General features: G+C 38.8%; 3 protein-coding genes across 5 annotated transcripts in view; 2 read left to right on the top strand and 1 right to left on the bottom strand.

The window, feature by feature from the left end:
* SIRT5 (sirtuin 5) overlaps positions 1 to 10,486 on the top strand; it is a 32,178-nt gene extending 21,692 nt beyond the window's left edge. For all 3 annotated transcript variants that reach the window (XM_045847196.1, XM_045847195.1, XM_045847198.1), the window contains exon 9: positions 9,958 to 10,486. In XM_045847196.1, the coding sequence (XP_045703152.1) occupies positions 9,958 to 10,033 (76 nt within the window). In that variant the 3' untranslated portion in view covers positions 10,034 to 10,486. The remainder of the gene's footprint in view (positions 1 to 9,957) is intronic.
* A 2,820-nt stretch (positions 10,487 to 13,306) lies between these two features.
* NOL7 (nucleolar protein 7) lies at positions 13,307 to 17,734 on the top strand. Its single transcript, XM_045847013.1, has 8 exons — positions 13,307 to 13,670; positions 13,756 to 13,816; positions 14,629 to 14,687; positions 15,933 to 15,964; positions 16,545 to 16,626; positions 16,977 to 17,098; positions 17,177 to 17,254; positions 17,543 to 17,734. The coding sequence occupies exons 1-8, from the start codon at positions 13,408 to 13,410 to the stop codon at positions 17,617 to 17,619; spliced, it is 774 nt and encodes a 257-aa protein (XP_045702969.1). The 5' UTR covers positions 13,307 to 13,407; the 3' UTR covers positions 17,620 to 17,734.
* A 791-nt stretch (positions 17,735 to 18,525) lies between these two features.
* The window catches only part of RANBP9 (RAN binding protein 9), an 83,678-nt gene continuing 74,542 nt past the window's right edge, over positions 18,526 to 27,661 (bottom strand). The window contains exons 13-14 of the mRNA XM_045847012.1: positions 22,446 to 22,557; positions 18,526 to 19,394 (exon numbers count right to left, since the gene is read on the bottom strand). Coding sequence (XP_045702968.1) covers positions 19,264 to 19,394; positions 22,446 to 22,557 — 243 coding nt within the window. The 3' untranslated portion in view covers positions 18,526 to 19,263. The remainder of the gene's footprint in view (positions 19,395 to 22,445; positions 22,558 to 27,661) is intronic.

Raw genomic sequence — 27,661 nt, forward strand, 5'->3', positions numbered from 1 at the left:
GATGGAAGGCATTAAGCAGGTTCGGGCACAGTCCTCTAAAGAGATTTCACCTACTGTTCTAATTAAAAAAAAAAAAAAAAAGGGACACCGAGTTTGTGCTTTATTTGGTCTGTTGTTGCTTTTATGGAAGAACAAGATATTAACTGTAGACAGAGGTGGCTCTTTTTACAAGGGCTTTGTCATAGGACTTTTATTTTTTCACATTTTGAAAGCTCTTCTATGATTCCTTAGGCTTTGCTTTCACTTGTATTTTTAAACTAGATTTAGTAGCAGCAGGCATTTAGATGTAGGTAAGCCTGGGAGATGCCCACTCAGAACTTCATCGCCTCTGCTCTCAATGTGAGGCTACCTGGGCATGTTCCTCTGGTCCGATGGCCAGGAATATTGGTACCTGTAGCTTTATTACTATGCTGACTCCGTTCCCCATGTCTGTGTGGACAGAGTAGATTGTCATAGTATGAAATTTCAGTCCCATTCCATGTCTTTTTTTTTTTTTTAATAAGAGAAGACCACTACCATTTAGTCCTACTTGATAGATTTGATTCTTTTTTTTTTGAAGACCTCCTTTTTTTTTAAGATTTTATTTATTTATTTTTAGAGAGGGAAGGAGGGAGAGAGAGAGAGAGAGAGAGAGAGAGAGAGAGAGAGAGAGAGAGAGAGAGAGAGAGATCGATGTGTGGTTGCTGGGGGCCGTGGCCTGCAACCTAGACATGTGCCCTGACTGGGAATCAAATTTGCTATACTTTGGTTCGCAGCCCAAGCTCAAGCCATTGAGCTACGCCAGCCAGGGTCCATTCCATGTCTTCACCTTTGTTTTCCTTTCTTTTTTCACCCCTGCTTTTTTGTCTTCACTTTTAATTTACTTTTTATATTATTGTTAGTTGGTTTAATTCCTTTCTAGACTACGATAGAATATAAATAACTAAAAACTAAATAAAATTATAAAATACCACTGAAATTCTTGTTGTTCCTTTGATCAGTGGTTTTCAAACTCATCTGCATGTTTTTAAAGTGCTGATGAGTGGGGACCACCCATGACATTCTCATATAGTTGGTCTGAGGTGTAGCTTCTGAGGTGATGCTAATGTACAGCCAGGATGAAAACGTCTGCTCTAAGTCTTCAATGGTGTAAAAAAAACTGTGCCACAAACTGTGCAGAAACACATTTTAATATGATCCTCTTCAGGTGACTTAGCTGGCTTCTGTCCTAGTCTTCTCCAGGTCTTTTAAATCAGCTACAGCCTGTGTCCTCAGTCCATAGTTCTGTGTGGGCAAGTGGTAGGAACTAGAAAGATGCCCTTTAAAAAAATTGCTCTCTATATAAAACTTATACTCAGAAATGCAGAATGTTATTGAAAGAGGTAAAAAAGACCTAAATATGTGGAAGGACATCCGTGTATATGGACTAGACAGCTAGTACAATGAAGGTGACAGTACCCCCCAGGTTGACCTGCAGATTCACCCAGTCTATCAAAACTGCAGCTGGCTTCTTTGCTGAAATTGACAAGGTGATCCTAAAATTCACATGGAAATGCAAGGGACCCAAATAGCCAAAACAAAAAGAAGAATAAAATTGGAGAACTCACACTTCCCAGTTTCAAAACTTACTACAAATTTATAGTTTCTAAGACATCATGGTACTGGCATTAGGACAGACATGTAGTTCTGTGGAATAGAACTGATAGTCCAGAGATAAACTCTCATATTTATGGTCAGCTGATTTTTGAAAAAAGTATGAAGACAAAGCAGTAATGGAAAGAATAGTCTTTTTAACAAATGGAGCTGGAATCGTTGGATAGCCCCACGCAGAAGAATGAAATTGGAATGCTTTACACCATGTAAAAAAAAATAACTCAAATGGATCATAGACCTAAATATATGAGCTAAAAATATAAAATTCTTTTTTTTAAGATTTTATTTATTTTTTTAGAGAGGGAAGGGAGGGAGAAAGAGAAAGAGAGAGAAACATCAATGTGCGGTTGCTGGGGGTCATGGCCTGCAACCCAGGCATGTACCCTGACTGGGGATCAAACCTGCGACACTTTGGTTCGCAGCCCATGCTCAATCCACTGAGCTACGCCAGCCAGGGCTAAAAATATAAAATTCTTAAAAAAAAATGCAGGAGTAAATCTTTGTGACCTCGAGTTTGTCAAAGCCTTTTTGATATGACATGGCATCAAAATCACAGGTAATATAAGAAAAATGGATAAATTGGACTTTATCAAAATTAAATCTTTACTTCAGTGGACACCATTAATAAAGTGAAAAAGACAGCCCACACAATGGGAGAAAATATTTGAAAAGGAACTTGTATCCAGAATATATAAGTAACTTTCACAACTCAATAGTAAAAAGACAAGTAACCCAATTAAAAAGTGAGTCAAAGATTTAAATAGACAGTTCTCCAAATATAGACATATAATCAGCAAGCACACTGAAAAGATGGTCAGCATCCTTAATCTTTAGGGAAATGTAAATTAAAGCCACAACAAAGTACCACTTAACAACCTCTGTTACGGCTACACAGTAATCCCTTGGTATCCACGGGAGGTACATTCCAAGACCCTCAGCGGATGCCTGAGACCACAGACAGTGTGAACCCTATATACACTGTTTTTTCCTATACATACATGTCTGTGATAAAGTTTATAAATTAGGCAGAGTAAGAGATTAACAACAATTACTAGTAATAAAAAGAACACTTACTATTTATATTATAATAAAAGTTCTGAATGCGGCATATGTTGTCAGTGTGAATGTGGTCTCTCAGAATACCCTCATGGTGCTGCACTCACTGTCCTTGTCATCACAAGGGATGTGAGAGATGATACAAGGCCCACGTGCTGCGATGCAGTGAGGCACTCGAATGGCCTGCAATTTAAAACTTATGGCTTGTTTACTTCTAGTTTTTCAGTTAAAATTTTTGGAGTGAGGCTGATTATAGGTAACTGAAACCATAGAAAACAAAACCACAGATAAGCGGGACTACTGTAGTTTCAAAAATGGAAAATAAATGTTGGTGAAGAAATTGCCGGTGGGAATGTACAAAGATGCAGCTTCTCTGGGAAACAGACTGGCAGTTCCTCAAAGGTTAAATACAGAGTTGATGTAGAACCCAGCAATTCCACTCCTAGGAATGCAGCTAAGAGAAAGGAAAACATGTTTACACAAAAATGTGTACATGAATGTTCATAGCAGCATTGCTCGTCATAATCAAAAAGTGGAAACAACCCAAATGTCCTTCACCTGAGGCGTGGGTGAATAAAATTTGGCATATATACAATGGAATATTATTCAACCATAAAAATATTGAAGTGCTGACACATGCTACAAGCTGGATGACCCTTGAAAACATTATAATGAGTGAAAGAAGCCAGATACACAAGACCACATATTTTATGATTTTATTTATATGAAATATCCACAGTAGGAAAATCAGCAGAGACCAAAGGTAGATGAATGGTTGTCTAGGATTGCAGGAGGGAGGAATGGGGAGTGACTGCTAATGGGTACATTATACATTTTGGGGGTGATAGTGTTCTAAAGTTGACCATAGTGATGGTTATACAACTCTGTGAATATACTAAAAAGACAGATATATATTAAATGAACAGATTGTATGTGAATTATATCAACAAAGCTGTTTAAAAATTATATTGTCTTCTAATTTAACCACTGAAAAATGGACATTAGGCCTCTCGTATGCATTGTGTCACATATGTGTACCACCTGGGCTGGTTAGCATCATTCAAAGTGGTGTCAGAGCCATGTACCTGGAGCCTCTTGTCTACTTGAAAGAGCATCAGAATACTCCCAAGAGTGGGACAGGATGAACTTTCTGAAGGAGCAAATGAGCTACATTCCACTTCCTTTTGTCTAATGTGGCTTATTTTCAGTCATTGATCTTTAGCTCATCTCAAATTAAGTATGAAGAATTAAAACAAACCATTATTATATTAAATTAAGAAATGCAGATAGGGAAAAAGAAGGAAAAACTCAAGTGTTTCCACAATCCAAGATATGAGATGGTGTCTGCATCCTCTCATGCTCTGCATCAACTAGTAGTAGGTTCTGGGCATCCATTGTGTATGTCTTCATGAGAAACAAAATTGAACTTGGTAGTTTTTCTTGCAAGTTCAGAAGAGATTCTTGGCATGTAAAGACATCATTTCATAAGTCAGATCGCCTAAGCCCAAAGACCTGCTTCAGCTGCTACTCTTCAACCCGAGCTCTTCAGACTCACATCCTGAGAACCTGCAACATCTCTGTTCAGACAAACAGGCTACTTGCTAGTTAGAAACTTTGACCAGATTTGACAAGCTACCCATTGACCAGCACCCACCACAAGAACCACCATCTGCTGGCTTCTTTGGGGAGCTAAGGCTGTCTGTACCACTCAGTCTGGGAATTTTCCCAGAGCAGTATAACTGACCAGTGAAGTCAACAATGCTTTATCTGAGAGTCATCAAAGCTGACATTTAGAAGAGATGGGGGTGATCATCTCATCCTGCTCAAATATTCAAGTGGGGAACTGAGCCTGGAGCCATTGAGTGGCTTGTTTAAACCCACAGCTTAAAAATGGCAGAAGTTTTCTTACGTCTCATGCGGTAACAGATTTTGGTTGAATGTTACTCTAGGTCTGGGCCAGCCTACTGCCTGTAGGCCAAAGTCACCCACACCTGTATTTGTAAATAAAGTTTTGTGGGAACTCGTCTACAGCCATGTGTTTATGTATTGCCTATGCTGCTTTTGCACAATAGCAGAGTTAAGTAGTTGTATTTACTCGCTGGCTCTTCACAGAAAAAAATTGCTAACCCCTTCTAGGTTACTGAGAAAAATGAAAATTGGAATACTATTTGCTTTAATCTGATTTTCTTTAAGTAGGTAGCTGAAATGCTGCCTACATTTTAAACTTGAATCTCACAAGATTCTTTAGACCTTGCACAAGTTCTTTGGATTCTTTGCCCCACATTCTCATTTAGAGACAGAGTCATAGCATTTGCCTCCCACCGAAATATGTTAATATTTCAAAGTGTTAATTAGTTCCAGTTTTGTGTTTGTCATTTTCCCCATCCCTGATGGCTGTCTTGGATGATTTCTGACAAACCATTACTGACAGATACTGTACATCTTTGGATCCAGGCTTCAAGGTTCTGACTGTTACTCACCCCCAGGGTCCTTGGCATGTGAGGGTCAGTGCGTCTGCTGAGGCAGAATTGGGATTCACGCGCTCAGCCAGGCTGTTGGTGCACAGGGTCTTCCAAGAACCTGGGCCCTCCACACCCTGAAGCCACCGTGGTGTTCAGCTTTTAATTTCTATAAACTTTGGAATTTAGTTGACATCCACAGATATTTATTAAGTAGCTCATATGTCCTAGACACTGTTCTAGGTGCTTAGAATAGGATGTATCAGTAGACAAAACAAAAAAATCTACCGCAAAAAGATGCCACTCTAGTGGTGGAGGCAAACAGTACATAATAATCATAAATTTATTATATGCAAATTCTATAACATGTGAGAACGTGGGTGACCTTTGGAAAAAGCAAAGGTGGTGTTGTGGATGGGGGGCATGGAGGTCACAGGGTTAGTTGGGTAGTTAGAGCCAGCCTCATTGAGAAGAGTTTGAGCAGGCTTGAAGGCAGCCAAGGAGGTAGCTGAAGAGATTATCAGGACTAAGAGCTTTTCAGACACTGGGACCACCTAGAGCAAAGGGCCCAAGGGGGAAGCATGCCTGGGAGGTTTGAAGGACAACAAAGAGGTCAATGTGGCTGGAGTGGTGGGGGGAAGTCCCAGAAGAGGCAATCAGTGAGGTAGGAAAGTAACACGTTTGTGCTGGGGAACAAGTGGCCCCAGTGAAAGCTAATTGCTGGTGGAGTTTAGAAGACTCAAGTCATTCTGTACTGGACAATGGTTTTATAGGTTGCTTAAGTTACATATTTACTTCTAAAGAGTGTAAAGAGGCCACTTCTTTTAATTCACAGTTGACTACGTTTGACAGGGAAGTCCAGTACCCTATCTGGCTGCACTGGCAAGGGGAGCTTGTAAGGGCCCTTTTAGTCTGTGTGTTCCATCAGAGCCCTAGTGGTCTGTTAATTAAAAAAAAAAATCAGCCCTGATTGGTGTGGCTCAGTTGGTTGGGCATCACCCACAAAATGAAGGGTCACTGGTTCAACTTCTCCGGTTTGATTCCTCCAGGCAGGGCACATGGCTGGGTTGCGGGCCCATCCCCAGTTGGGACACATTCCAGAGGCAACTAATAGATGTTTCTCTTTCACAGCAATGTCTCCCTCCCTCTCTCCCCCTTCCCTTCCTCTCTCTAAGAAAAATAAATAATAAATAGACTTTTTAAAAAGTAATTTAAAGAAAGAATAAGAATAAAAGACATATATTTTAAACATTTTATTTTCATTTAAAGCATAAATGCATATTCATTTTTTTTTTTTGATAGAGCTAAGGGCCTTCCCTTTTGAGTAGGGATCTGCAGATTGGAGCCCACCTTTCTTGCACAATCCTCCTTGTGTTCCCCAAATTTTCCCAGAGATAAAAATCACCCAGCCCTTATTTTATAAAACTACTCAGACAACCAAGAAAATCAGATACCTAGGTATCTGATTCACATTTCCTGAATCAGTATGACCAGCACAAGAGGACTGTTTATTTTTATATTTAACGAGAGACTCAGGCAACTCTTATTATCAGAAATCTTGGAAAATACTGGATTACAATTTCTAGTTTTGATTTTTTTTCTTTGTCTAAGTGAAGAAAGAATGCACAAAAAGAAGTTTATGATGCAGTCTCCCCCTCAGTCTTTTCCACTTACGGCTAATTTAACAATTATTTTTAGTGACTCTGTGTGTTCCTAAAGCATTCCATTAATATTCCTAGAAATAACCCTCTTTTAACATCTACATTTTTGCAGTTTATTACAAAATTTTAAATTCAATTGGATAGTTACATTAACCAATAAAAATGGCATTAACGGGTTCCGGAACCCAGTACTCTTGGACATTCTACAACTTCGGGGGTGGAGCAAGGTGCGTGGGAGCCAGGACACGGATCCTTAGACATTTTTGTTCATGTACCTCTGTGATGTTTGTAAACTTGACATCCAAAATTTCATATCAAAATCATGAAAAGAGATGTGGTTCCAAGAGCACTGGAAATAAAACATGACATTTTAAAATAAAACTGCCATTGTTGTGGTTTTAACCGTATCCAGGCAAGTCTGATGACGCCAGTACTCTATACCTGCCATCATCCATGTACAAATTAAATATGCAGGCCTTTTTATTTTAAATTTGTTATAAATCCCCACCTGAGGATACGTTTTTATTTATTTGAAAGAGAGGGAGTGTGAGAGAGAAACAGTGACCGGTTGCGTCCGGTTTGCACCCTGACCGGGATCAAACTTGCAGCCTCCTGGTGGGTGCGTGGGGTGATGCTGCAACCAAGGAGCCACCTGGCTGGGGCGCAGCCCTTTTTAACAGTTGGAGCCTTCACAGTTTTTCTCTTTGTCTTTGAACTTGTATTTCCATTCTACTTCCATGACAGGAATTTGTACTAATGTAATGCATTTTTATGTTTGAAAATCTGCTGTTGACTCCCCTATTTATTATACTTCAGCAACAAAATATCTGATGAATTATTTACTTTCAATGTCCTTAAAACTTAAATGTTCTCTTAAAATTTTTGTCTAGATTGAATTATCACTACAGCAATTTGTAGTATGTAGTTGTGTAGAACAACAAACAAATTGTAAATTTGATTAACACTCCCACAAAAGTAAAATTTTAATGGTACTGCATCATGGGATGTGCATTTTTGGAATTAGTTCATGTATCCATGGCTGAATACTATGGAGCCTTAGGAGACAGACCCTTCACATTGTAGTCCACGGTCACCAGAACTGAGCCTGTAGTCGGAAAAGACAGGCTTCCCGAGTGAATGTGATGAGGGAGACTCCACTCCAGAGGAGACAGAGGCATGTCCCCAAACAAAGGAAAAAACACAATTACAGGATTTGTTGGGAGAGGGAGGTATAGGTGAAATTTAAATGAAGCAGTTTTCAATAGATCAGCAACTGGTAGGGCTTTGTGCAAAGGGGTTCAGTGGGTCTGGCTGGCAAAGTGGTCTCAGGGTCCTGTGTCCTTGGAAATGACAAAGGAAATGTAGGTGTGGACTGGGTGTCCAGACATCCCTCACCTGGAGCTCTGCACATGGGGTGGAAATCAAGGCTGCATCTCAATGGCAAAGTGACTTAGATCCTCTAGGCACAAGGGAATTGTTCATTCTTCACTTCTATAATTTGAAACAGCAAAGTTTCGGATACTTTATGATTTTAGAAGACAAAATTCCTCAGTGAGTAAAAAAGGTATGCAGTTACTCAAAGAAGGGTGTTATGAATTTTTGCAGCTTGTCCTAGGGAAAAATACTATTTTCTATTCACTCTGCAGCTTGCTTTATCTGTGTCTCTTACTCCAGTCTGAGGGATGGAAGGGCAGGTTTTCACTGGCCCAGCCCAGTTTTACGTTTTTAGTGTCAATTGTAATTCTTTGTTTTTGCTTTTCATAGATGGACATAAAGAGAGTCCCTGGCCACATAAACACTGACATGAAAGGAATTTCCTTATGGCATGGCCACTCACATTTTGGACCTCCTTCCATGTTATATGCTAAAATACCCATAGTAATTTTATATCTCATTTTGTTATCTGTTAATGGAAAATTCTATCAGACCCTCTTTCAATCTTATTGAAAGCAAGAATGAAATGGCCCTACTTGCATAAGGATGTGATACACAGCCTTTAGAAATCATTTGCTTTCTTTAATCTACACTGATATTTCAAATGTCTCCTTTTCCATAGGTTTTCACATTCTGGGCTAAGGCACCATTGTAAGATATGGGGCGTTTGAGGGGTACAGCTTGCCTTTGTTCTTGTGGGAGAAGGGTGAACATGGAAGGGGCACTTGAGAGTCACTTTCTTAGTAAGGAGGCCATGTGGGATCGGGGACATGGAAATTCTCTAAAAGCTCTCCATGCCTGGCTGTAATTCTCAGAAAGTTCTCAAGGGATTGTAACCACTGTGCGGTTAGGAGTTTTCTAGTGGCCAGTGTGCCCACACTGGGTGTGGCAGAAGGAGTGGGAATGACATTTGGTTAGGGAGGTCCATTAATGGCACTCTGTGGAGACCACAAAGTATGTAAGGGAGAAGGCATTCACCATTTGTACTGTATCAAGAATAAATAATATGATAAATTACACTGAGCAATTTTTTTTCATTTTTAATTATACTCAATTGGTTTTCTTAGTAATAATACACTAGAAAAACAATACCTGCTTTTATTTCTTATTCAGAGTTGGGCTTTTCTTTTTCATGTCCTAAGTGTTTTCTCTTGAAGGAAGCAGAAATTATTGATTTTTCTTTTTCCTCTTTGCACTTTCTTTTTTCATTATGTCTTTTTCCCCTCTTTTCTGACTAAGTCAGAGCTTGCTGTGAAGTCCAATGGTGGTTTGAGAGGCCTGTTGACTCAGCTAAAGCCCTGATGGTTTGTATGATGCAGGAGGTTACCTTTCTCTTGTCCTTAGTGCATATGAATTCTATTTTAATGTAGATATTGTACAACTTTAAAACTTCAGTTATGAGTTTGGCAATACAATCAGGAAATACACTTTATAATTACATCTCCCCTTGCCCCTTAAAATAAAATTCTTATTTATACCATCTAAATTCTAGGCATGCCCTTTTCTAAATTCTCATGATCACAAGGGCCAGTCTGTAGTGAAATGTCTATATCTGGAGTTGTCAGAAACTGGATGAAAGAAGTGGGCACCAAAACTCATAGTACCACATTTGTGAGAATTTGGATTTTACTCTGGGTGTAATTAAGAAGTGTGACTTGCTAAAGTAGTACATGGGTTTAACTCCTAACTCTGCTGTATTTGTCCTTCTGTTTCAGGTTTCATTTCCAGGGGCCCTGTGGCACAACTCTTCCTGAAGCCCTGGCTCCTCATGAAACTGAATCGGTTTCTTAATTGTCCTGGGGAGGGAAGAAATTATAGTACATCTCAATACCAGGCCTCAAATAGAGGAGACACAGTCCTGTGGATGGCAAGCTGAATACTGGAGATCTAAAAATACCCTGTGATTTCCTGTCTGGCATCCAACCTGTTGATAACTGATAGGGCCTTAGAGGTAACAATAGCAAATGTAGTTACAAGAAGTCAGAGAACTGTAAAGTCGATGCATGTTATTTGGCTTAAACTTAAGCATAAGATGCCTCTGATGTGTTTGGTTGGTTATTGGGAGGTGAAAAATTCTAATTTGAGTGTCTTAAAAATGTAATTATCCCATGTTTGCTATTTGGCAAACATGGAAGTAGACAGGTAAAAACCTTGATATTTCTGATTTTTGCACAAGTTTGGACAGAAAATAAAATCACTCTCTACAGTAAGTAATTTATTGTATAAAGATTTGGCCCCATGAGTTATCTTTGTTGGGGACATTTTCTTTTCAGTATTTAACTTGTTTGGTTGCTTTACCTCAGAGTATGTGGAATAGCTTAGAACAAGAACTCAAGCAAAGAAGGAAAAGTAGTAACAAGGCAGAAAATCAGGATGAGACCAAGAAAAAAAAATGATGCAAATATATAGATTCTAAAGGTAAACACAATTGCTTAAAGTTTAGTACTAGCCTTCTTAGCAGACAAGGAGAAAAGAGAGAGCTGATGGTTGCCTTTCTTAATATCATAAACTCAGAAGCACACAGCCCCTTCGGGGTCTGCCAGCCTTTCCCAGACACTGAATTCTGAAGAGAGTGTTTCCCATGGGACTTTACCTTGGAGTGAAGTAGCAAGAAAACAGTTCTCACCTCCAGCCCCATCACCTAATGTGTCACCCAGGGCTCTTGGAATGCCTGATTGCTGTCCAGCAAGCACCAGAGGCCTGACTGGGAGGAGCGGCCTTTAGGAACCTGTGTAGAAAGGTCATACATGGCAAGATTCCTTGGATCAGGTGACTCCCTGAGTGATTACACACCTGGCCACACCACCCAGCCCCTTACAAAATTGCATTTAACGTTACATCCTTGGCATTTGTGGACATAAATGACAAGACACTATCACATAAAATTCTGTACTGCATTTGCAAGTCATACCTTTTAGTAAATCCCAAGGGTCCTTCGTATGGACAAGAGGGATGTTCATAACCTACAAAGAGGCTGAAGGGCCAAACTGTAGGCTTCAATTCACCCTTCCCATGGCTGGATCAAGGCATATACACTGATGGGATGTGTGTGTAATACTTACGGAGTTTATGTGCGTAAAATACCATCATCGTTCTCTTTTAATAGGTTTGTTGGTGGACTTCTTGAAATTACTTTATACATTTTCCTAGTGTTAGCAATGATGAAAGTCAGCACACTGTCTCAGAAAGTCTGATTATATTTTTAATTTCTATCTGACCAAGTCCCAGATATTTCAGAACTGTTCTTTGCAGCTCCTCTCAAATTGGGGCCTTTGGTACCAGCAGCTTTCTGTGTACGTGTGTGTGTGTGTTTTATCATTTTTGTTCACATTGTGGTTTTATTAGAGAAGATGAAAGGAGAATTGAAAATACAAAATATGAGGTAGAAATTATGTACTGTATTCAATGCAATATTACTGAATATTTACCACATGATAGGCATTAGAAATAAAATTAGTAAGGCATGGACCTTACCCTCAAGGAGTTAACAGAATGGTTGGGCCAACTTTCTTTTTAAAAAGATTTTATTTGTTTATTTTTAGAGAGGGGAGGGGGAGGGAGAGAGGAAGAGAAACATCAATGTGTGGTTGCCTCTCGAGTGTCCCCTTTTGGGGACCTGGCCTGCAACCCAGGCATGTGCCCTGACTGGGAATCCAACCCCCGGACCCTTTGGTTTGCAGTCCGCACTCAATCCACTGAGCCACACCACCAGCCAGGGCAGGTTGGAACAACTTTCATGTAAACTATTATACAGTGTAGAAACTGCAGTAATGGAATTTGTGCAAGATTCACAGGAAAATGTAGTTAGAGATGGGCAGAGTGGGAGTGGGATAAATGTTGAGGTATTTGAAAGGTTTTTTTTTAAGATTTTATTTATTTATTTTCAGAGAGGGAAGGGAGGGAGAAAGAGAGAGAGAGAGAAACATCAATGTGTGGTTGCTGGGCTGCAACCCAGGCATGTACCCTGACAGGGAATCGAAGCTGCGAAACTTTGGTTCGCAGCCTGTGCTCAATCCACTGAGCTACGCCAGCCAGGTGAGAAAGGTTTTTGTAGTATTGTATAAACAGGAGTTCCACGTGTGTATCAGTAGAGGGAACAGCATGTACAAATGATTGGCAAATGTGAAAAAGCTTAGTTTGTTGGGAGAATGATGGATGAATCATTTCGTATTGAATAAAGGGTGGGAGAAGATAAACACAGGTCGTGATGGGCCATGTATGCCGAAACATGAAATACATCTTCCCCTTGGTGGGGAAGATAATACTAGGGTTGCATTCACTAAGTATGGTAAAGTCATTCTTTCACCCTTCAGGATTTGCGATGGGCTAGCCAGCGATCCAGGTCCTGGGGTTACACCAGGGAATCAGACGGGGTCCTTACTTCTCTCTTACAGACCTTACATTTAAAAGGGGCGGAATCATACAATAAATTCTTCGGGAAGGTGTCAGTGATGAACACAGAACAGAGGCACGGCCAGACAGTGGTAGAGGGGCTGGTGGTCAGGGAAGCCCGAGAAACACCGGCAGAAGTCGCCAAGCTCACATTTGGTGTAGAGAATTGATTTAAGCTTGTCATTTGTCCTGCCGCTATAGTGCATGTCTTCTCTTTGAAACTCCACTTCTTCAGGGAGTGCGGAATGAAAGGAATCTGCTCTACAAATACTGATTAACTGAATCGACCAAGCGAATCCTGGTGCAAAAAGGTGGCGACAGAACTACTGGGGCTTGCAGTCATCAGTTTCTGGGAAGCGGATGTCGTGACGCGCGCCAGCCCGCCTCGAGGAGCGCGGGGACCTAGCCGACCCAGCTCTCAGCATCCCGGCCAAGAAGGCAGCAGGATTTTTTTTCTGCCGGGAAACAGGCGCCAAGGGCACACGCTCCCACAGTTAGTTGCTCTCTACAGCAGCCAGGGGAGAATCACAGCCTTGAAACGCGCATCCTCCGTGTCGGTGGGAGGAACGCCCAAACCTGACACAACTTAGGCCACGCCTTCGTCGCCTCGGAATGGGACGGTTTTCCGCTTCCTGTCTCTAAGTGGGGGGAGGGGGGTAGCCTTCGAGCTCGCCAGGAACGATTTAACTGGTGTCGCTTGCTCTTACGTCACACTCGGCTTGCGGGCTGTTGCTTCCGGGTCAGAGGTCAGACGGTCCGGAGCGACGTGAGCCATGGTGCAGCTCCGGCCACGCGCGTCCCGCACTCCGGCATCAGCGTCGGCGATGGTGGACGAGGGTCAGCCAGCCTCGGAGCAGGAGGCGGAGCACGGCCTGTTGCTCGGGCAACCCAGCAGTGGCGCGGCTGCCGAGCCACTGGAGGAAGACGAAGAATGGGACGACGAGTTTGACGACGAGGCCCCGGAGGAATTGACTTTCGCCAGCGCCCAGGCGGAAGCGAGGGAAGAGGAGCGGCGAGTTCGGGAGACGGTGCGCAGGTTGGAAACCTACGGCTGGGCCGAAGAACCGTCCATTCCGGTCGCACTTGTGTCTTTAGCTCTGACGTGTCACCCTTTCTCCCAGGGATAAAACACTTCTGAAGGAGAAGAGGAAACGACGCGAGGAGCTGTTTATCGAACAAAAGGTTAGAGAGTGTAGGAGGCGTCTCCTTTTTAAAACAACCGGCTTGGGGTACAATTCCCTTGTTTATTGCAAAGCTGGTAGGATATGGGGGTGGGGAAAACGTCGCTAATATTTCTTCTGACATCGGTGAAAACAAAGATGCTCTACTCTTTGCTGTCCGCCGACAGAAAATGAGAGTGGGAAGAGCTGTCAATTTGAAATCACGCGATTAAACCCCACCTCCTTCGTTCAGCTCGCTGTGACACCTGTCATTTCGCCTCGCGGAGGTAGTTTTACCTGTAACTGGGTTGCTATTAGAATTAAATGAGGTGCTGTGTAAACTAAGGGCTGCACAAACATCAATATGATTGCTGTGCTGTCGGGTGTTTGGCAGATTGGCCACCGACACCCAACACCAGAGGGACATTACTTTCAGTGTTTAGCAGCGATTTGAGAGTTGGGCCCCCTTTCCAATCTTCACTAGGTCTTCCAAAGAATGTGGAATAGGTTCTGTTACTTATTTTTAGACAGGGAAGGGAGGGAGAAAGAGAAACATCTATGTGCGGTTGCTGGGGGCTGTGGCCTGCAACCCAGGCATGTGCCCTGACTGTGAATTGAACCTGCGATGCTTTGGTTCGCAGCCCGCGCTCAGTCCACTTAGCTATGCCAGCCAGGGCAGGTTCTGAGGTTTTTTATGATCACAATTTCCCTACAACTTAGAGATAGTGGAGGGAGTGGTCAGCCTAAAAGAGGGTGTTCGTAAAATTGTAACTTCAGAAGCAACCCAGGGTATATTGTCTTGTAGCTCACTTTTTATTTTTAAATGTCTTTAAGAAAAGGAAACTCCTTCCAGACACTATTCTAGAGAAGTTAACTACCGCTTCACAGACAGAGTAAGTAATGGATCTTGTTATATTACTTGCTTACATACCTCCATCTTTGAAATACATATTGGTACATTTGAGTCTATATAATTGAAGAAATAATAAAGCCTAAATTAAAAAGCTACATTGTAGATATGTGAATTTGGTGGGAAAGGTGGAAGCAATTCACTTCCTTTTCAGTATTTCACTGTTTCTTTTTGTTCATTCCCATTGCTAACTCGAGCTTCTGAGTTCCTGATCCCAGACCACTTATTCATCAACTCTGAGGTTTCATTTGTCCTGGAGCAGGGTAGATGGTGAATAAAATGTGTCTTGAAATTTATGACTTAGTGGAGTAGCAGACTCTTTATCTACAGGCTCTTCTTAAAACTCAGCTTGCCCCATACTTGCCATACCTGCCACCGACTTGGCGTTCCTCCTCGATCCCCATTTCACTTAGCAGCTTTGCCACGCACTGAATGTTTAAAGCCAGATGTTGTAGTCATCCTCTTCTTCATCTATCCCATGGAGTCAGTCAAACCTTACTAAATTTACAGTTCTAAATATTTGTTTTTTCTGTCTGTTGTTTCTTACATCTATATCTTTGACCTGGTCCTCAGATTTTCTGTAGAACTTTCCCCGTTATTCAGATCCCAAATACACTCAACATAAACACAAATGTATTTGGTGGCAGATTCCCTTTTTATCCTTTAAAGCCAAACTCAAATGTCACCTTTTCATTCTCTCATTCCACCCACCCTGTTAACTTCCTCCTCTGTAGTTTTTCTGTTGTGCATGGTACAGACATCTCCGAGTTTTGTCAGTTTACATTTGTCTCTCAGACCAGAGGCCTCCACTCTAGTCCTTGTCTTTTGTGCTTAAAACTGTTGAGTTACCCTTTGTGATTTCTTCAAATAAAATGAGACAGGCCTACCACCTTTTATTTTATATTTTAGCTGAGGTGTTTATAACATTCTTTAAGTCTTTCGCTCTAATTCCATTAACCACAGCAATCTGCTTTTTTTTGGAAGCCTGTTGATAGATATACTTTCAGATTTTAAATTCTGAGAAGATACTTTCATCCAATATTTATTAGTTTGTTGATTGGGAGTTGGTGGCTGGGAATTTGCGGAGTGACTTTCCAAAACTGAGGATAGTGGGAACAAATTGGGGTAGGGTGATAGTGGAAGGACCTACTTCTAAGACCAAATTTACTTGTGTAACAGGTAATCTTTGCTATCTGCCATTCCAGTCACTGCTGTTTTTCTCCCTTAGCATAAAGAAATCACCAGGAAAGTTAAACAAAGGTACGAACTATTCTAATTTAAATAACTTTTCATGAAAGTGTCAAGTTGCTTTGCAGTCAAATGTTATTGGCCCCTAGAAAGAGCTCTGGAATAGCACTGGCCAAGTTTAGCTTGAGCCTCTTCTCTCTTTTTTTTCTTAATTCAAATACAGTGGTCTCTATTTTCCCACCACCACTTTCCCTTGCCCTACCCACGCCCACCTCCCACCCTCAATCTCACCACCCCCCCCATGGCTCTGTATAAGGGTCCCTTTCCCCCTATTTCTTTTTTTTTTTTTTAAGATTTTATTTACTTTTTAGAGAGGGAAGGGAGGGAGAAAGAGAGAGAAACAACAATGTGTGGTTGCTGGGGGTCATGGCCTGCAACCCAGGCATGTACCCTGACTGGGAATCGAACCTGTGGACACTTTGGTTCATAGCCCGCACTCAATCGACTGAGCTACACCAGCCAGGCCCCCTATTTCTTAGAAATAAAAATTGTATCCAAATTGGCGGGAGAGGGTATTTAACATGAACTCCTGAAAGTATTCTTGATTTATTTTTATGTAAGTGCTAACTAGAAATAAAACTCAATTTTTTAGTTAATTTGCAGAAGAAAGATGAAGAATGTGAAAAAGGAAGTGATTCTAAGAAAGCTAAAGTACAAAAAGTACAGTCTATTGGGTAAGAAGAGCCTTATTTTCATGTAGCATATAGTTATTAACCTTTGAGAATTAAAGTACTGATTTACGTGTAAAAATATTTTAATTAGTAGCAGTTTCAGATTGGATCTTCTGTGGGAAAACCAGTTGTGATATTTATATAAAAACAAACTATTTGCTCTACTAAAATGTGAATATTAGCCAATTTCTTATAAAATAGCACTATAATTTAGTTTTATTAGTTTTATTAATTATCGTATTGGTGCATATACAAAATAAGGATTTTTTTCACTTTTTGAGGCAACAGGAAATTATTTAAAATAAAGCACGTTATCAACATCATTGATTCTGACCTTTTGTATCGATCATCAGCCAGAATAAAAGCTACTTGGCTCTAAGGCTAAAAGATCAAGATCTGAGGGATTCAAGGCAACAAGCAGCCAAAGCCTTCATACAAAATTCTTTATATGGTCCAGGAACCAACAGAACTACTGGTAATTTCCTTATTGACTGTTTTCCTCACTTTTTTACTGCAAATAAACAAAGAAATGATAAATAATTATCTTTCCTAGTAAATAAGTTCCTGTCTCTTGACAATAAGAGGTTACCAGTGAAGAAAGCCGCAGCCCAGTTTTTGAGTAATGGTTGGGGTAAGGTCAGCTTTATTCTCTTGGCTCTGATCATTTTCTATGTTGAATAATGCTCTTTTTAAAGGAGATAGTAAATAATTATGAATTATGTTTTTTCTTATAATAGCTTCTATATTAATAGTTTAAAGTTGCTTCTGAAAATTAGGTCAGTGTATTATATATGTACAGCTAACAAAATCTAATTTAATAGACCTAATTTTAGTATTTATATTCATATAGAAAATTTTGAAAATTTTTAAATTTTTTCTTGGGAATTTTTATTCTTACTGCACAAACTTTCTATTGTAGGAACCCAGAAAAAACAAAATGCGAAGAGGTTTAAAAGACGTTGGATGGTCAGAAAGATGAAAACTTCTAAGAAGTAAATCAAAACTAAATGAAGAATGAGAACTTTGTATGTATGGAACTTCCAGTTACTTAGTGCAGAAGATTAATTTGGTTTAAAAATCTAATAAATCATTTTAAAGGCTCATTACAAAAGTCATAAATCTATTTGGGGAAGTATCCCATCACATTTCATCCTTTTGGAATACATTGTGCCTTTGATCCTTGAGGGTCCTGGAAGAAATAGCAGTTTAAAAGGAATTGCTTTCATTTCTTTTTGTAAGTATTTATCCATTTACTTGAATACAAACATAACCAGTAATGGCACCTCTCCCCCCCTGCCCCCCATGCTTGTGTGGCAGGCATGGCAGGGAGGAGGAACTCTCAGATGCCTTAGTCTCTCAGGTGTTTTGGTGATACCGATGAGAATTTGCCTCACAAAACAGCTAAATGTATATAAATACCCACTTTTCTTAAAGAAGGTTCAAGCCTCACTGTGCAAAAATAGTATATAAAATAACCAAAGAATATGGTCATCCACTTGAACAGCTTGTTTAAATTTTACTTTTAACTAGTTTGGGGGTTTGCTTTACGGGCAAGTAACATGCCTTAATATGGTTATGAAGCTAAGGAGATTAATTTTCCTTTTTCTTTCTGTATGACCCACAATATCAGGCTTGATACAAGGAGGCTAGTAAACTGAACGCAGTTTGAGCTTGTAGAACTTAGATTTATAATAAAAATCATTGATTTTAATTGCTCTAGTTTTATATTAATCATAAGTATGTAAGTACCTAATATATAAACTCAGCTTGACACTCTAATATCTGTAGAAGTAAATTTTTAATGGCTGGTTAATTATATCACTACATTTTTATTGCAATATAGTACTCATTTAAGCACTTAAAAATGGAAGGTATACAAAGATTAAATTAAGACACGGTAAATTGACTAAATATTTGGTTTTTATATAAATAAAGGTCATAACCACACCGTTGACATATAATACTGTTATAATACAAGTTAAACTTGTGAGTCTACAACAGAAGTCGTTGGTAGTTAAACAGGAAACAAAGTTGAAAAGACCATGTTAAAACAAAACTACTGGGACTAACAGGTCGGGATTGTAAGTAGCAACAAACGTATTCACTCAGCTCCTGAGTATTTCAAGTTTTACAGTACACATTAAAAATGATTTCTTCCATCAACACTATAAATTCAAACTGTCGGATGTTTATGCATTTTGCAAGTTACACTGATTGAATGCTTAAATGGGAGTGGGGGTTGGAACATCTCCCAATTTGAAGTTTACATCACCCACATGCTAACACAACACAACTTGTTCCATTTCCTTCCCCCCTCTCCCCCCAACAAAGAAGGCAGGATTTTTTTGGTTTCTTTTAGGTAATTGTTTTAAAGGATTTGTGATGATAAATTCCAACATCTGAGAATCGGTAATATTTAACTCTTAGACAACTAAGAGGTTAAAGATGGAAAATAATTTCTCCTAACGCTAAGTTAGAAAATCATTTGCATCATGCTGTAAACTAGGAAGCAATGTAAAGCGACAAAAACCTGTCCCCAGTACATAATTAAAAAAATCTAAATTTCAAAATCAGCAGAGCTGGTCTACTTCCATGTTGACTATATGCCACAATATAAGTGTGAGCTCCTTAAATGCATAGCTAATGTAGGTAGTCTTCCACTGTGGCAAATGCACAGGATCCAATTCCTGATCGAGCCATCAGTCCTAGACATTGTGTGGCCTGTCCCATTGCTAGAGCAAGTGGAGGTTGCTTTGGCAGATTGTGGGTTTCTGAGGAAAAAATGATTAAAAATGGAAATAACAATTAGCAAGACGTTTTTTTAATCTCTTCAGGAAAATATTGCATTACTTACACAATTATCAATGCATATATTGCCCTTAACTAACTAGCAAAGGTACTTTCTAAGCAAATGATTAATGCCTTGCAGGTACTACTCTGACAAGGTAATGTGGGTAACTAGGTGTTCAACTATAAGAAAAATCGTGCAGAATTAGACTTTTAAAGTGTTAGATATTCTCAACTTTTTATTTCCATATTACCTATGATGGGAACGATACAGTTTCTTGGCTGATATTTCATTGGGAGCATAAGAAATATTTAATACTGTTTTTGACTAAGGTCAGTTGACAACAGAAAAAGGCCAGATTCTTCTTCTAGGGATACAACCAAACTGAGGCTGCCTAACTGTCTCCAAAGCATATTGGTGAATGTTATTTGGGTTGGTAGGGAGCAAGGGGTGATGGTCACTATGAGAGACAATAGAGCAAAATTACTCTTAATTTTGGAGGGGTAACTTACAATCAATACGTCAGACATTTTAAAAATTGACAATAAAGTATTCAGGGTACTACATACCACAAATCTGTCAGACAGTTGTAGTACAAATATAATTAATAAAATTTGTTCTTTGCCAGAAATGAAAAAAATGAACTAATGGTAGAAGTGTCCAAATATATAAGTTGGTAATTTTTCCTTGTGAGCAGATGTTTAAATTTCAAGTTTATGTAGATTCCCAATTAATGGAATTACTAATCAGTCCTTCATAGACATAGCTATCAATAAAGGTCAAAAACTGATAAATGGTAAGGCGCCGTATGATTTAATTCTACCCTTGGTTTTGGGGTTGCAATCTCAGAGAAAGAAAACTTCTAGAAGGAATGAAGCAAAAATAATAAGGAAGCAAGTTCAGGAGTTCAACTACAAGAATAAAAGGATCAAGAATGTAAGAATCTGGGGGGAGGAGGTGAGGGGATGGAGAGATGGAGCAAAAAGGACTCAATGGACACGGACAACAGAGTGGTTGGTTGGTGACTGTTGTGGGGGGAGTAGAAGGGAGATAAATGGTAATGGAAAAAATACAATAAAAAATGCAAGAATGAAAATATGCAAAAAAGATTGTTGAGAAAGTGGTTTGAAAAGTGCTCTGGGTTAAGATTATTAAAGTACTGGCCATTCAGTGGCAAGATACTATTTGGCTAAATTTTGATAGTGATAAACTTATTTTTGCCAACTTGAAGCAGGATTGACTGTAGTTTAAAACAATTCTGCCTTAATTTGAATCAAGAATTTAATTTTTATACAAAAATCAAACATAATAGGGAATTAACACTGAAAAGGAAACACCCTTTCAAAAATGTCTCCTGAAGATTTACAGAGAAGTAACTTTGCTGAAATGTAAGCATCTAGATGTACTTTATTACATATACTGGCCAAGGAAGGCAGGTGGTTGTAAGCATTAAAAAAAAATTTTGGATATGGAACTTGCAAGAATTACATACAACTAATGTAACTTTAAGCACTACTTAATAGATTATAAAATTTAGTATTTATAAATATGCAGACACCCCACAGCAATTTAATAATCTTACTAATTTTTGTGGGAATTACACACAATAAATTTAAGCACTATTCATGGGTGAACCTACATAATATGTAGTACAATATGTAAAAATATATACTATCTTGGACAATGGCCCCAAGCAATTTAGTATTTAAAAATTTAATCTCCTTGAAGAACCCAAGATACAAAAAGCTGTCATTAAGAAAACTGGTCACTTGACAATTTTTTTTCCAAGTGTAAGTGTTACATAAATACAAAGCAATTACTACTTCATGATTTCTTACAATGTAGTAATTTAAAAATAGAAGTATTGTAAACCATAATTTGCCCTACAATCCCAGGATTGCTACTTGCTTCTCTTACCAATAGAGCTAAATGAATTTCATAACCAAAGAAATTATAACACAATTTAACACCACAAAATTCACATTATATATAAATTCTAATTTTAAGAAAACTACAACACAAAGACACTACTCCTATTTCAAAACTTCATTATGAAAACTTAACAAATGATGAATTGAAAATTAATTGTATAAAGGCAAACAGATTAAGGCTCAAATATGAATACTTTTAATTGCTTGTTTTACATTTTGGCCATATGAGGGAGGGCCCGGGGCCCTCATTCCAAGTTTCTGTGTCTAAACACCCTCTATTCGAACTGTTCTAGTCTACCTAAAATATTAATAGCTTGAAACATGTTGCTGAAAGCCCCCAAACTTTAAAGGGCCGAATCACACAGAATAGACTTTTAAACTGGAGTCCCATTTTATCTGGGGAATTAGATTCTAAAGTCAGGTGAAAAATCACTCTTAGCTAATTACCTTTGAAAAGAATTGTCTAGAAATTAAAAGTTTTAAGTAATCAACCCTATAGAGTTTCAGTATAAATGCACAAAATATATAGTTACAGAAGTCATATAAATAGTGTATTTGTTCAATACATAAACACTAGAGTCATCCTCTGTAGTGAGCTACTCATAGGAATGGCAACCACGGGAACAGCAAATTCCAATTTCTCACTTCATGCTCATGCTTGGCTAAACTTATTTAAATTGTTCTCTTCCTCACACACCCTTTTTATTTGGTAAGGGCAGGGAGTTGAATATAAACACAAATATATTTGACTTCAAGGGTTAATATTATTGATGGGGCATTTCCAAATCACCTGGAAACCCCTTGTGCCTGCACAGTGGGAGCTGGAAAATGGGCGGCTCAGGCCAGAAATGTTTACGTACATGCACACAAAATCATATTTCCAAACTTCTCCCAGATGCATCCCAATGTACTGGTTTTATTCTATTTGAATCCATTTAATCTGGGATTGAAACAATGGTTTCTATGTTTTAAGGTAACTTTAATTTTAAAATGTAGAAAAACTTTCCCTAAGGATTTTATCAAAATATAAATGCCAGCACAAATACCACCTCAAATATTCTGAAAATCTAGATGGTGGTGTGTTTTTTTTTGGCTTCACTTACCTAATATTGCACTGTTAAGAGCTGAGCACACAGGTTCTCTCTGAATTGGGTCAAGTTGATTTCCAACAGGGCTGTTCCAAGGATCTGAATATGCTAGTAAACTGAATGCATCCTGTTGAAAATAGCAATTTGATTTTTAATTCAAATAATTGAACTATGATCATCCATGGTTGGTTACAAACTGAGAGACAGGTAAAAGGCACTAAACTACTGTGGCATTTAAACCCATTTACCTATGGATATTTTAAACAACTAGATTATGAAGCAAAGTCTAATGTGTTTTCATGCTTTCTGTGAACACACAGTCTCATCTCCCCCCATCCCTACTGTATATATGGAACAGGAAAAAATATTAAAAATTGAAAAAATGAATTCCTGTGAAATGGGCTAATACTGATTATGGTAAAAAGGAAGACTAAAACATTTAGATACAGTGCAATTTATTATCACTTATGTGAATTTGACATTAAAGTGATAAGGCATGCCAATATATTTTTTCAAGTAGATGTGGGAACTGGATGTCATCTCAAACGCAGTAACCAAAAAAATTAAACCGACCCCCACTCAGGAACTCAGTAGTTCCAACCATCCTCAAGCCCCCCATCCTAAAGTAGCTGACACACATACAGGAGTCTTTTCCCAGAAAAGAAAGAAGACAGAAAGAAATTCTGTCTTCTTTGTGGGGAGGCAAATACACAATGGTTTCAGACATTGCCATCAACCACCAGTGTGCATCAGTAGTGTGGCCTTTAGCAAGTAACAACCTCTTTAAGAGTCAAGTTTCATCAGTTGTGTAATGGAGGCTATCAGAGGTCATATTTCACAGTCACGTGAGGACTGAGCTAAATGAAATTAGCAATGTCGGTTCATTCTAATCTTTCAATAAATGATGTCTTATTCTGCCAAAAGTCAATAATCTGGAGCACCGTATTTTTTGAACTATAAGATGCACCCCCCCCCCCCCGCCCCATTTGGGAGGAATAATGGTGGTTAATGTTGCTGTTGAGTCCTGTTTACATTTATTTACATTGGTGAAATATGTTATTTATGTTATTAAATATTTTACCACATTTTTTGCTTCAAAATTCTTTTTCCTATTTCTAAAACCTAGGTGTGTCTTATGGTCCAAAAAAGGTAATAATATAGGTACAGATTTAGTTAGATACAGGATATCTACCCAATTCAGAAGGCATACACAAAAAGGTGCTGAGGAAATTGTAAACCAGTGAATTCAGTAACAACTTTCAAAGTGCTAATTACGAAGTGTGGAAGACTGATTCCTAAAATACAATCTCCTAGGTACAGTTCAAGTATTCCTCTAATGATCATCTTAGTGTTCTGAGAGCAGAGGTGGGGAAAGGGTTCCTGGTCAACTGTATTCTTGCCCTTTCTCTTCCAAACTGGTTTCCACACTGTGGAAATAAAAACTGTCCATGAAGCAAAGCTATGCAGTCCATCCGAGGCTACCAGACAGGGAGTACATATGTCTAAACGTGTGTGTTACTCCACTGTCATCTACTGTAAGTACTTCACATCAGACTTTTTGCTCCAATTATTATAATGAAAGTTCTTTGAAGATTTAAAAAATATTACACCATTTTGAGTCTTCTGTAGCTACTGATACATGCTGGGTACAGGGAAGAAGCTTCTACACCTGCTGATCACAAGACCTACTTCTTATAGTTTTTAAGATATTTTATGCATCCCACAAACCTAGATTGTACTTCCTGAATGTCCCCATCCAAACTTATCGATGGAAAGAATATTAATATCCTATAAAGCTAACTCTAATCAATCATATTATTTCTAAAGACTGAGCTTTGCTCAAGACTTAATTTACCTCACAACCATCTAATGAAGTACCATCCCTACAGCACAGATAAACTTTGAAAGATAGAACTGTCCAAGGAATAATGGGTACATAAAAACTTTAAGCACAAAACTATCCTCTTGGGTCATTATATTGGGACATGCTACAAAAAGATGAAATATCTCAAATCTCAAATCAATCATCATTCTGTTTATGTGCTCTGATATTTAAAGCAAAAACACATAATCATGACGGTAGTAATTTACTGTGCACTAGCACTATGTGAGGCAATGTTTCAAGCATTCGTGTGGATCATCTCACTTAATCTTCACAATAACTTTACGAAGTGGATACTGTATGTCCATCATTCAGCAATGCAAACTGAGGCAGTAACAGGTTATGATCACACTGCTAGTACTGTATTTCTTTTAGATGCAGTTCCTTTTAATTTTCAATTTAAGTATCAAGAGGGAAAAAGTCTAAAATTCTGCTCTATTATTTTCAGTACAATTGAACAAATATTTATTGGACATAGCAGCTAGGCAACTGAGGACACACCAATCACCAAAATCTGTTTCAAGGATTCACAGAGTTTTGTGGGGGAAGACAGACACATAAATAAGTAACATCATGTAGTGCTTATTAATCCAAAGTGTATTGAGTCACATGATGCAATCACAGAAATAGGCTCAAGCTACAGGGACACTGAGGCTGAGTGAAAGGAGAAAAAGGCATGGTTAGAACCATGGATAACGGGTTAGATCCAAAAATGCCTCCTTAAACCACACTAATAAGCCCGAATTTCTTTTTTGTCAATAAGGCAGTGGAATTGTATAGGTGTGGCACAGATTAGACTCGATTATACAGGGATCATACAGCAACACTATGAAACAAGTTTGGAAGCGGAGTGAAGCTGTATCAAGGAAACTAACAAAACTTTAAAAAATAAAAAGGCTTATTTTTTTATTATAAGCATCAGGTTCCCAGTAGTAAGTAGCTAGAACCTTATCTTTCTTTACAAAGGGAATAAATCAACAAAGCAACATCAATGTTTTAAATCCTGCTGTAAAACTTAACTGGTGACAGTAATCAAATACATACAATTACAGCAGCAGCACCGCTGGCACATTATCACTGCTGCTAAGTTGGTAGGTTTCTCGAAAGTGACACTATAGCAGTATGTGGCAAGAGCCACAATAAATATATCCTTTGACTCAATAATTAGGACTTTATCCCAGTGGAATGGAATAATTTAAAGGAAGAAACATAAAGATATATGTATAAAGGTATTTACTAAAGCATTTAAATAAAAAAATCTAGCCAGAACAATGCTTAAATAAAATCACATAGCAACATAATAAAATAATCATGTAGCCATTTAAAAATAGTTGCAAATAATGTACAGAAATTAGAGATAAATTTTGTGACAATAAATTAAAACATACAAAATAGGATAACTAAAATTACTAGGTAAAATATATGCACACAGGATTCAAAGAACAAAAGTAAAAATATCAAATATAATGGCATTACGGGTTACTTATTTTTTAAAAAGTACCTTGGTGGGAATAATTTCGGAGAGAAATGTGACATTTAGGTAGGGCTCTCAAACTATACTTACATTTGGCTTAAAATTGTTAACAGTTTAGAAACGGTGAGTCTAAATGGCTCTACTGCTACTTCAACTACTGGATGAAAAGCTCCCTTCTGGTTGGGGTTGCTCATGCGCATTCAACTCTCCGCAAGGCCTTCAGCAGTGTCTTGCCACAGTGCAGAAGTTCAATAGGTAGCTGCTAAACAAAGTCAGGTAGTTCTCTAGGGAGCCTCTGGCAGGCTTAGGCAGTTAAGGAACAAAAAGATAACAGGGAAAGAGGAAAGGAAGCCTGACAAAATTATAAAAAACGTCAAGAGAAACTGGGCTACTGCAGGGACTCCCTACCATTTTACCACGGGCAGGCTACTTGCATGGGCTGCAACATGCAACTGAGAGGAAGCAGAAGACACATGTACTTACAGTAAAGCATTTAGGTAAATCTCTCCCTCGACTTTAGCCAAATCATTTTTTCTGTATGTATGTATATGATTCAAAAGTTTATACAAAACCAGGGAAAAAAAAAAGATAAAAATAACCCAACAAAATCACATGTGATCTGAAGTGAAGAATAAAAGGAAAAGGAGTAATTTCTAAATCTTAACTACAGCAAAAAAAAACCCCTTTACTCTTTTCTTCATGTTGCCCTCCAACCCTCCAGCCTTGTTCTTTAGGTACTTGTAAGTTACATCAGTCACTCATGCCTATCTAGAGCAAAAAGAGTCTGGGGAACAGGAGGGAGGCAGCTCAGAATATTAAGGAAGTGTCTTAAAGCAGTTCATATTTGCTTAGAAGTCAGAATGGAAATGCATTCCTGAGAGAAGCCATGTACATTCTTTAGATGAAGATGAATTACGCTTTCTCATAATTCAATATATAATCAAGAAATATCTGAGAATGGACCATGAAATGCTATTTTCTGAACCTTATGCAAATTGGAATCAAAGACAGCTGATTTGAATGAAATCTTAAATTTTTGAAGGCACTGCAGAAATCACACATCCCTTCATACTCAATTAGCATAAAGTTTTAACAAGGCAAGTCAGATGACCTGCTGTAAAAATGTTTATAAATTCTTAAAAAATTTTTTTTTAAAGATTTCATTTTTTAGACAAAGGAGATGGGAGGGAGAAAAAGAGGAAGAGAAACATCGATGTGCAAGGGAAACACTGATTGGTTGCCTCTCAACCCCAGCTGGGGACCTGGCCCACAACCCAGGCATATGCCCTGACTGGGAATCAAACCTTCCACCTTTTAGTTTGCAGGCTGATATTTAATTCACTGAGCCACACCAGCCAGGGCAAAATGTCTATGAATTCTTAAAAACACCTCATATTCCGAAACATCCCCTCAAACAATAGTTCTCAAAGTAGCCCTAGCAGATGTGGCTCAGTGGATTGAGCATGGGCCTGCAAACCAAAGGACCACGGGTTTGATTCCCAGACAGGGCACATGCCTGGGTTGCAGGCCCGGTCCCCAGTAGGGGGCACTCAAGAGGCAACCACACATTGGTGTTTCCCTCTCTCTCTTCCCTCCCCTCTCTCTAGAAAGAAATAAAATCTTAAAAACAAAAACAAACAAACAAAAAAACCAGCCCACACTTCTCAAAGTATAGTGGAGACAACTGGGTCCAAGACCCTTGCAGAGGGTTTTGTAATGTCACAATTATGTTCATAATAATACTAAGATATTACTTCCACTTTTCTCATTCTCTGACAACAATACAGTCAGCTTTTTGAGAGGCTACATGATGTGTGATACCACAAAAGACTGAATGCAGAGGCAGGTATGAGAATCTAGCTTATCTTGATTAAA

Source organism: Phyllostomus hastatus, unplaced genomic scaffold (genome assembly GCF_019186645.2).
Source record: "Phyllostomus hastatus isolate PE091 unplaced genomic scaffold, TTU_PhHast_1.1 phas_contig_524, whole genome shotgun sequence".
NCBI classification, from domain to species: Eukaryota; Metazoa; Chordata; class Mammalia; order Chiroptera; family Phyllostomidae; genus Phyllostomus; species Phyllostomus hastatus.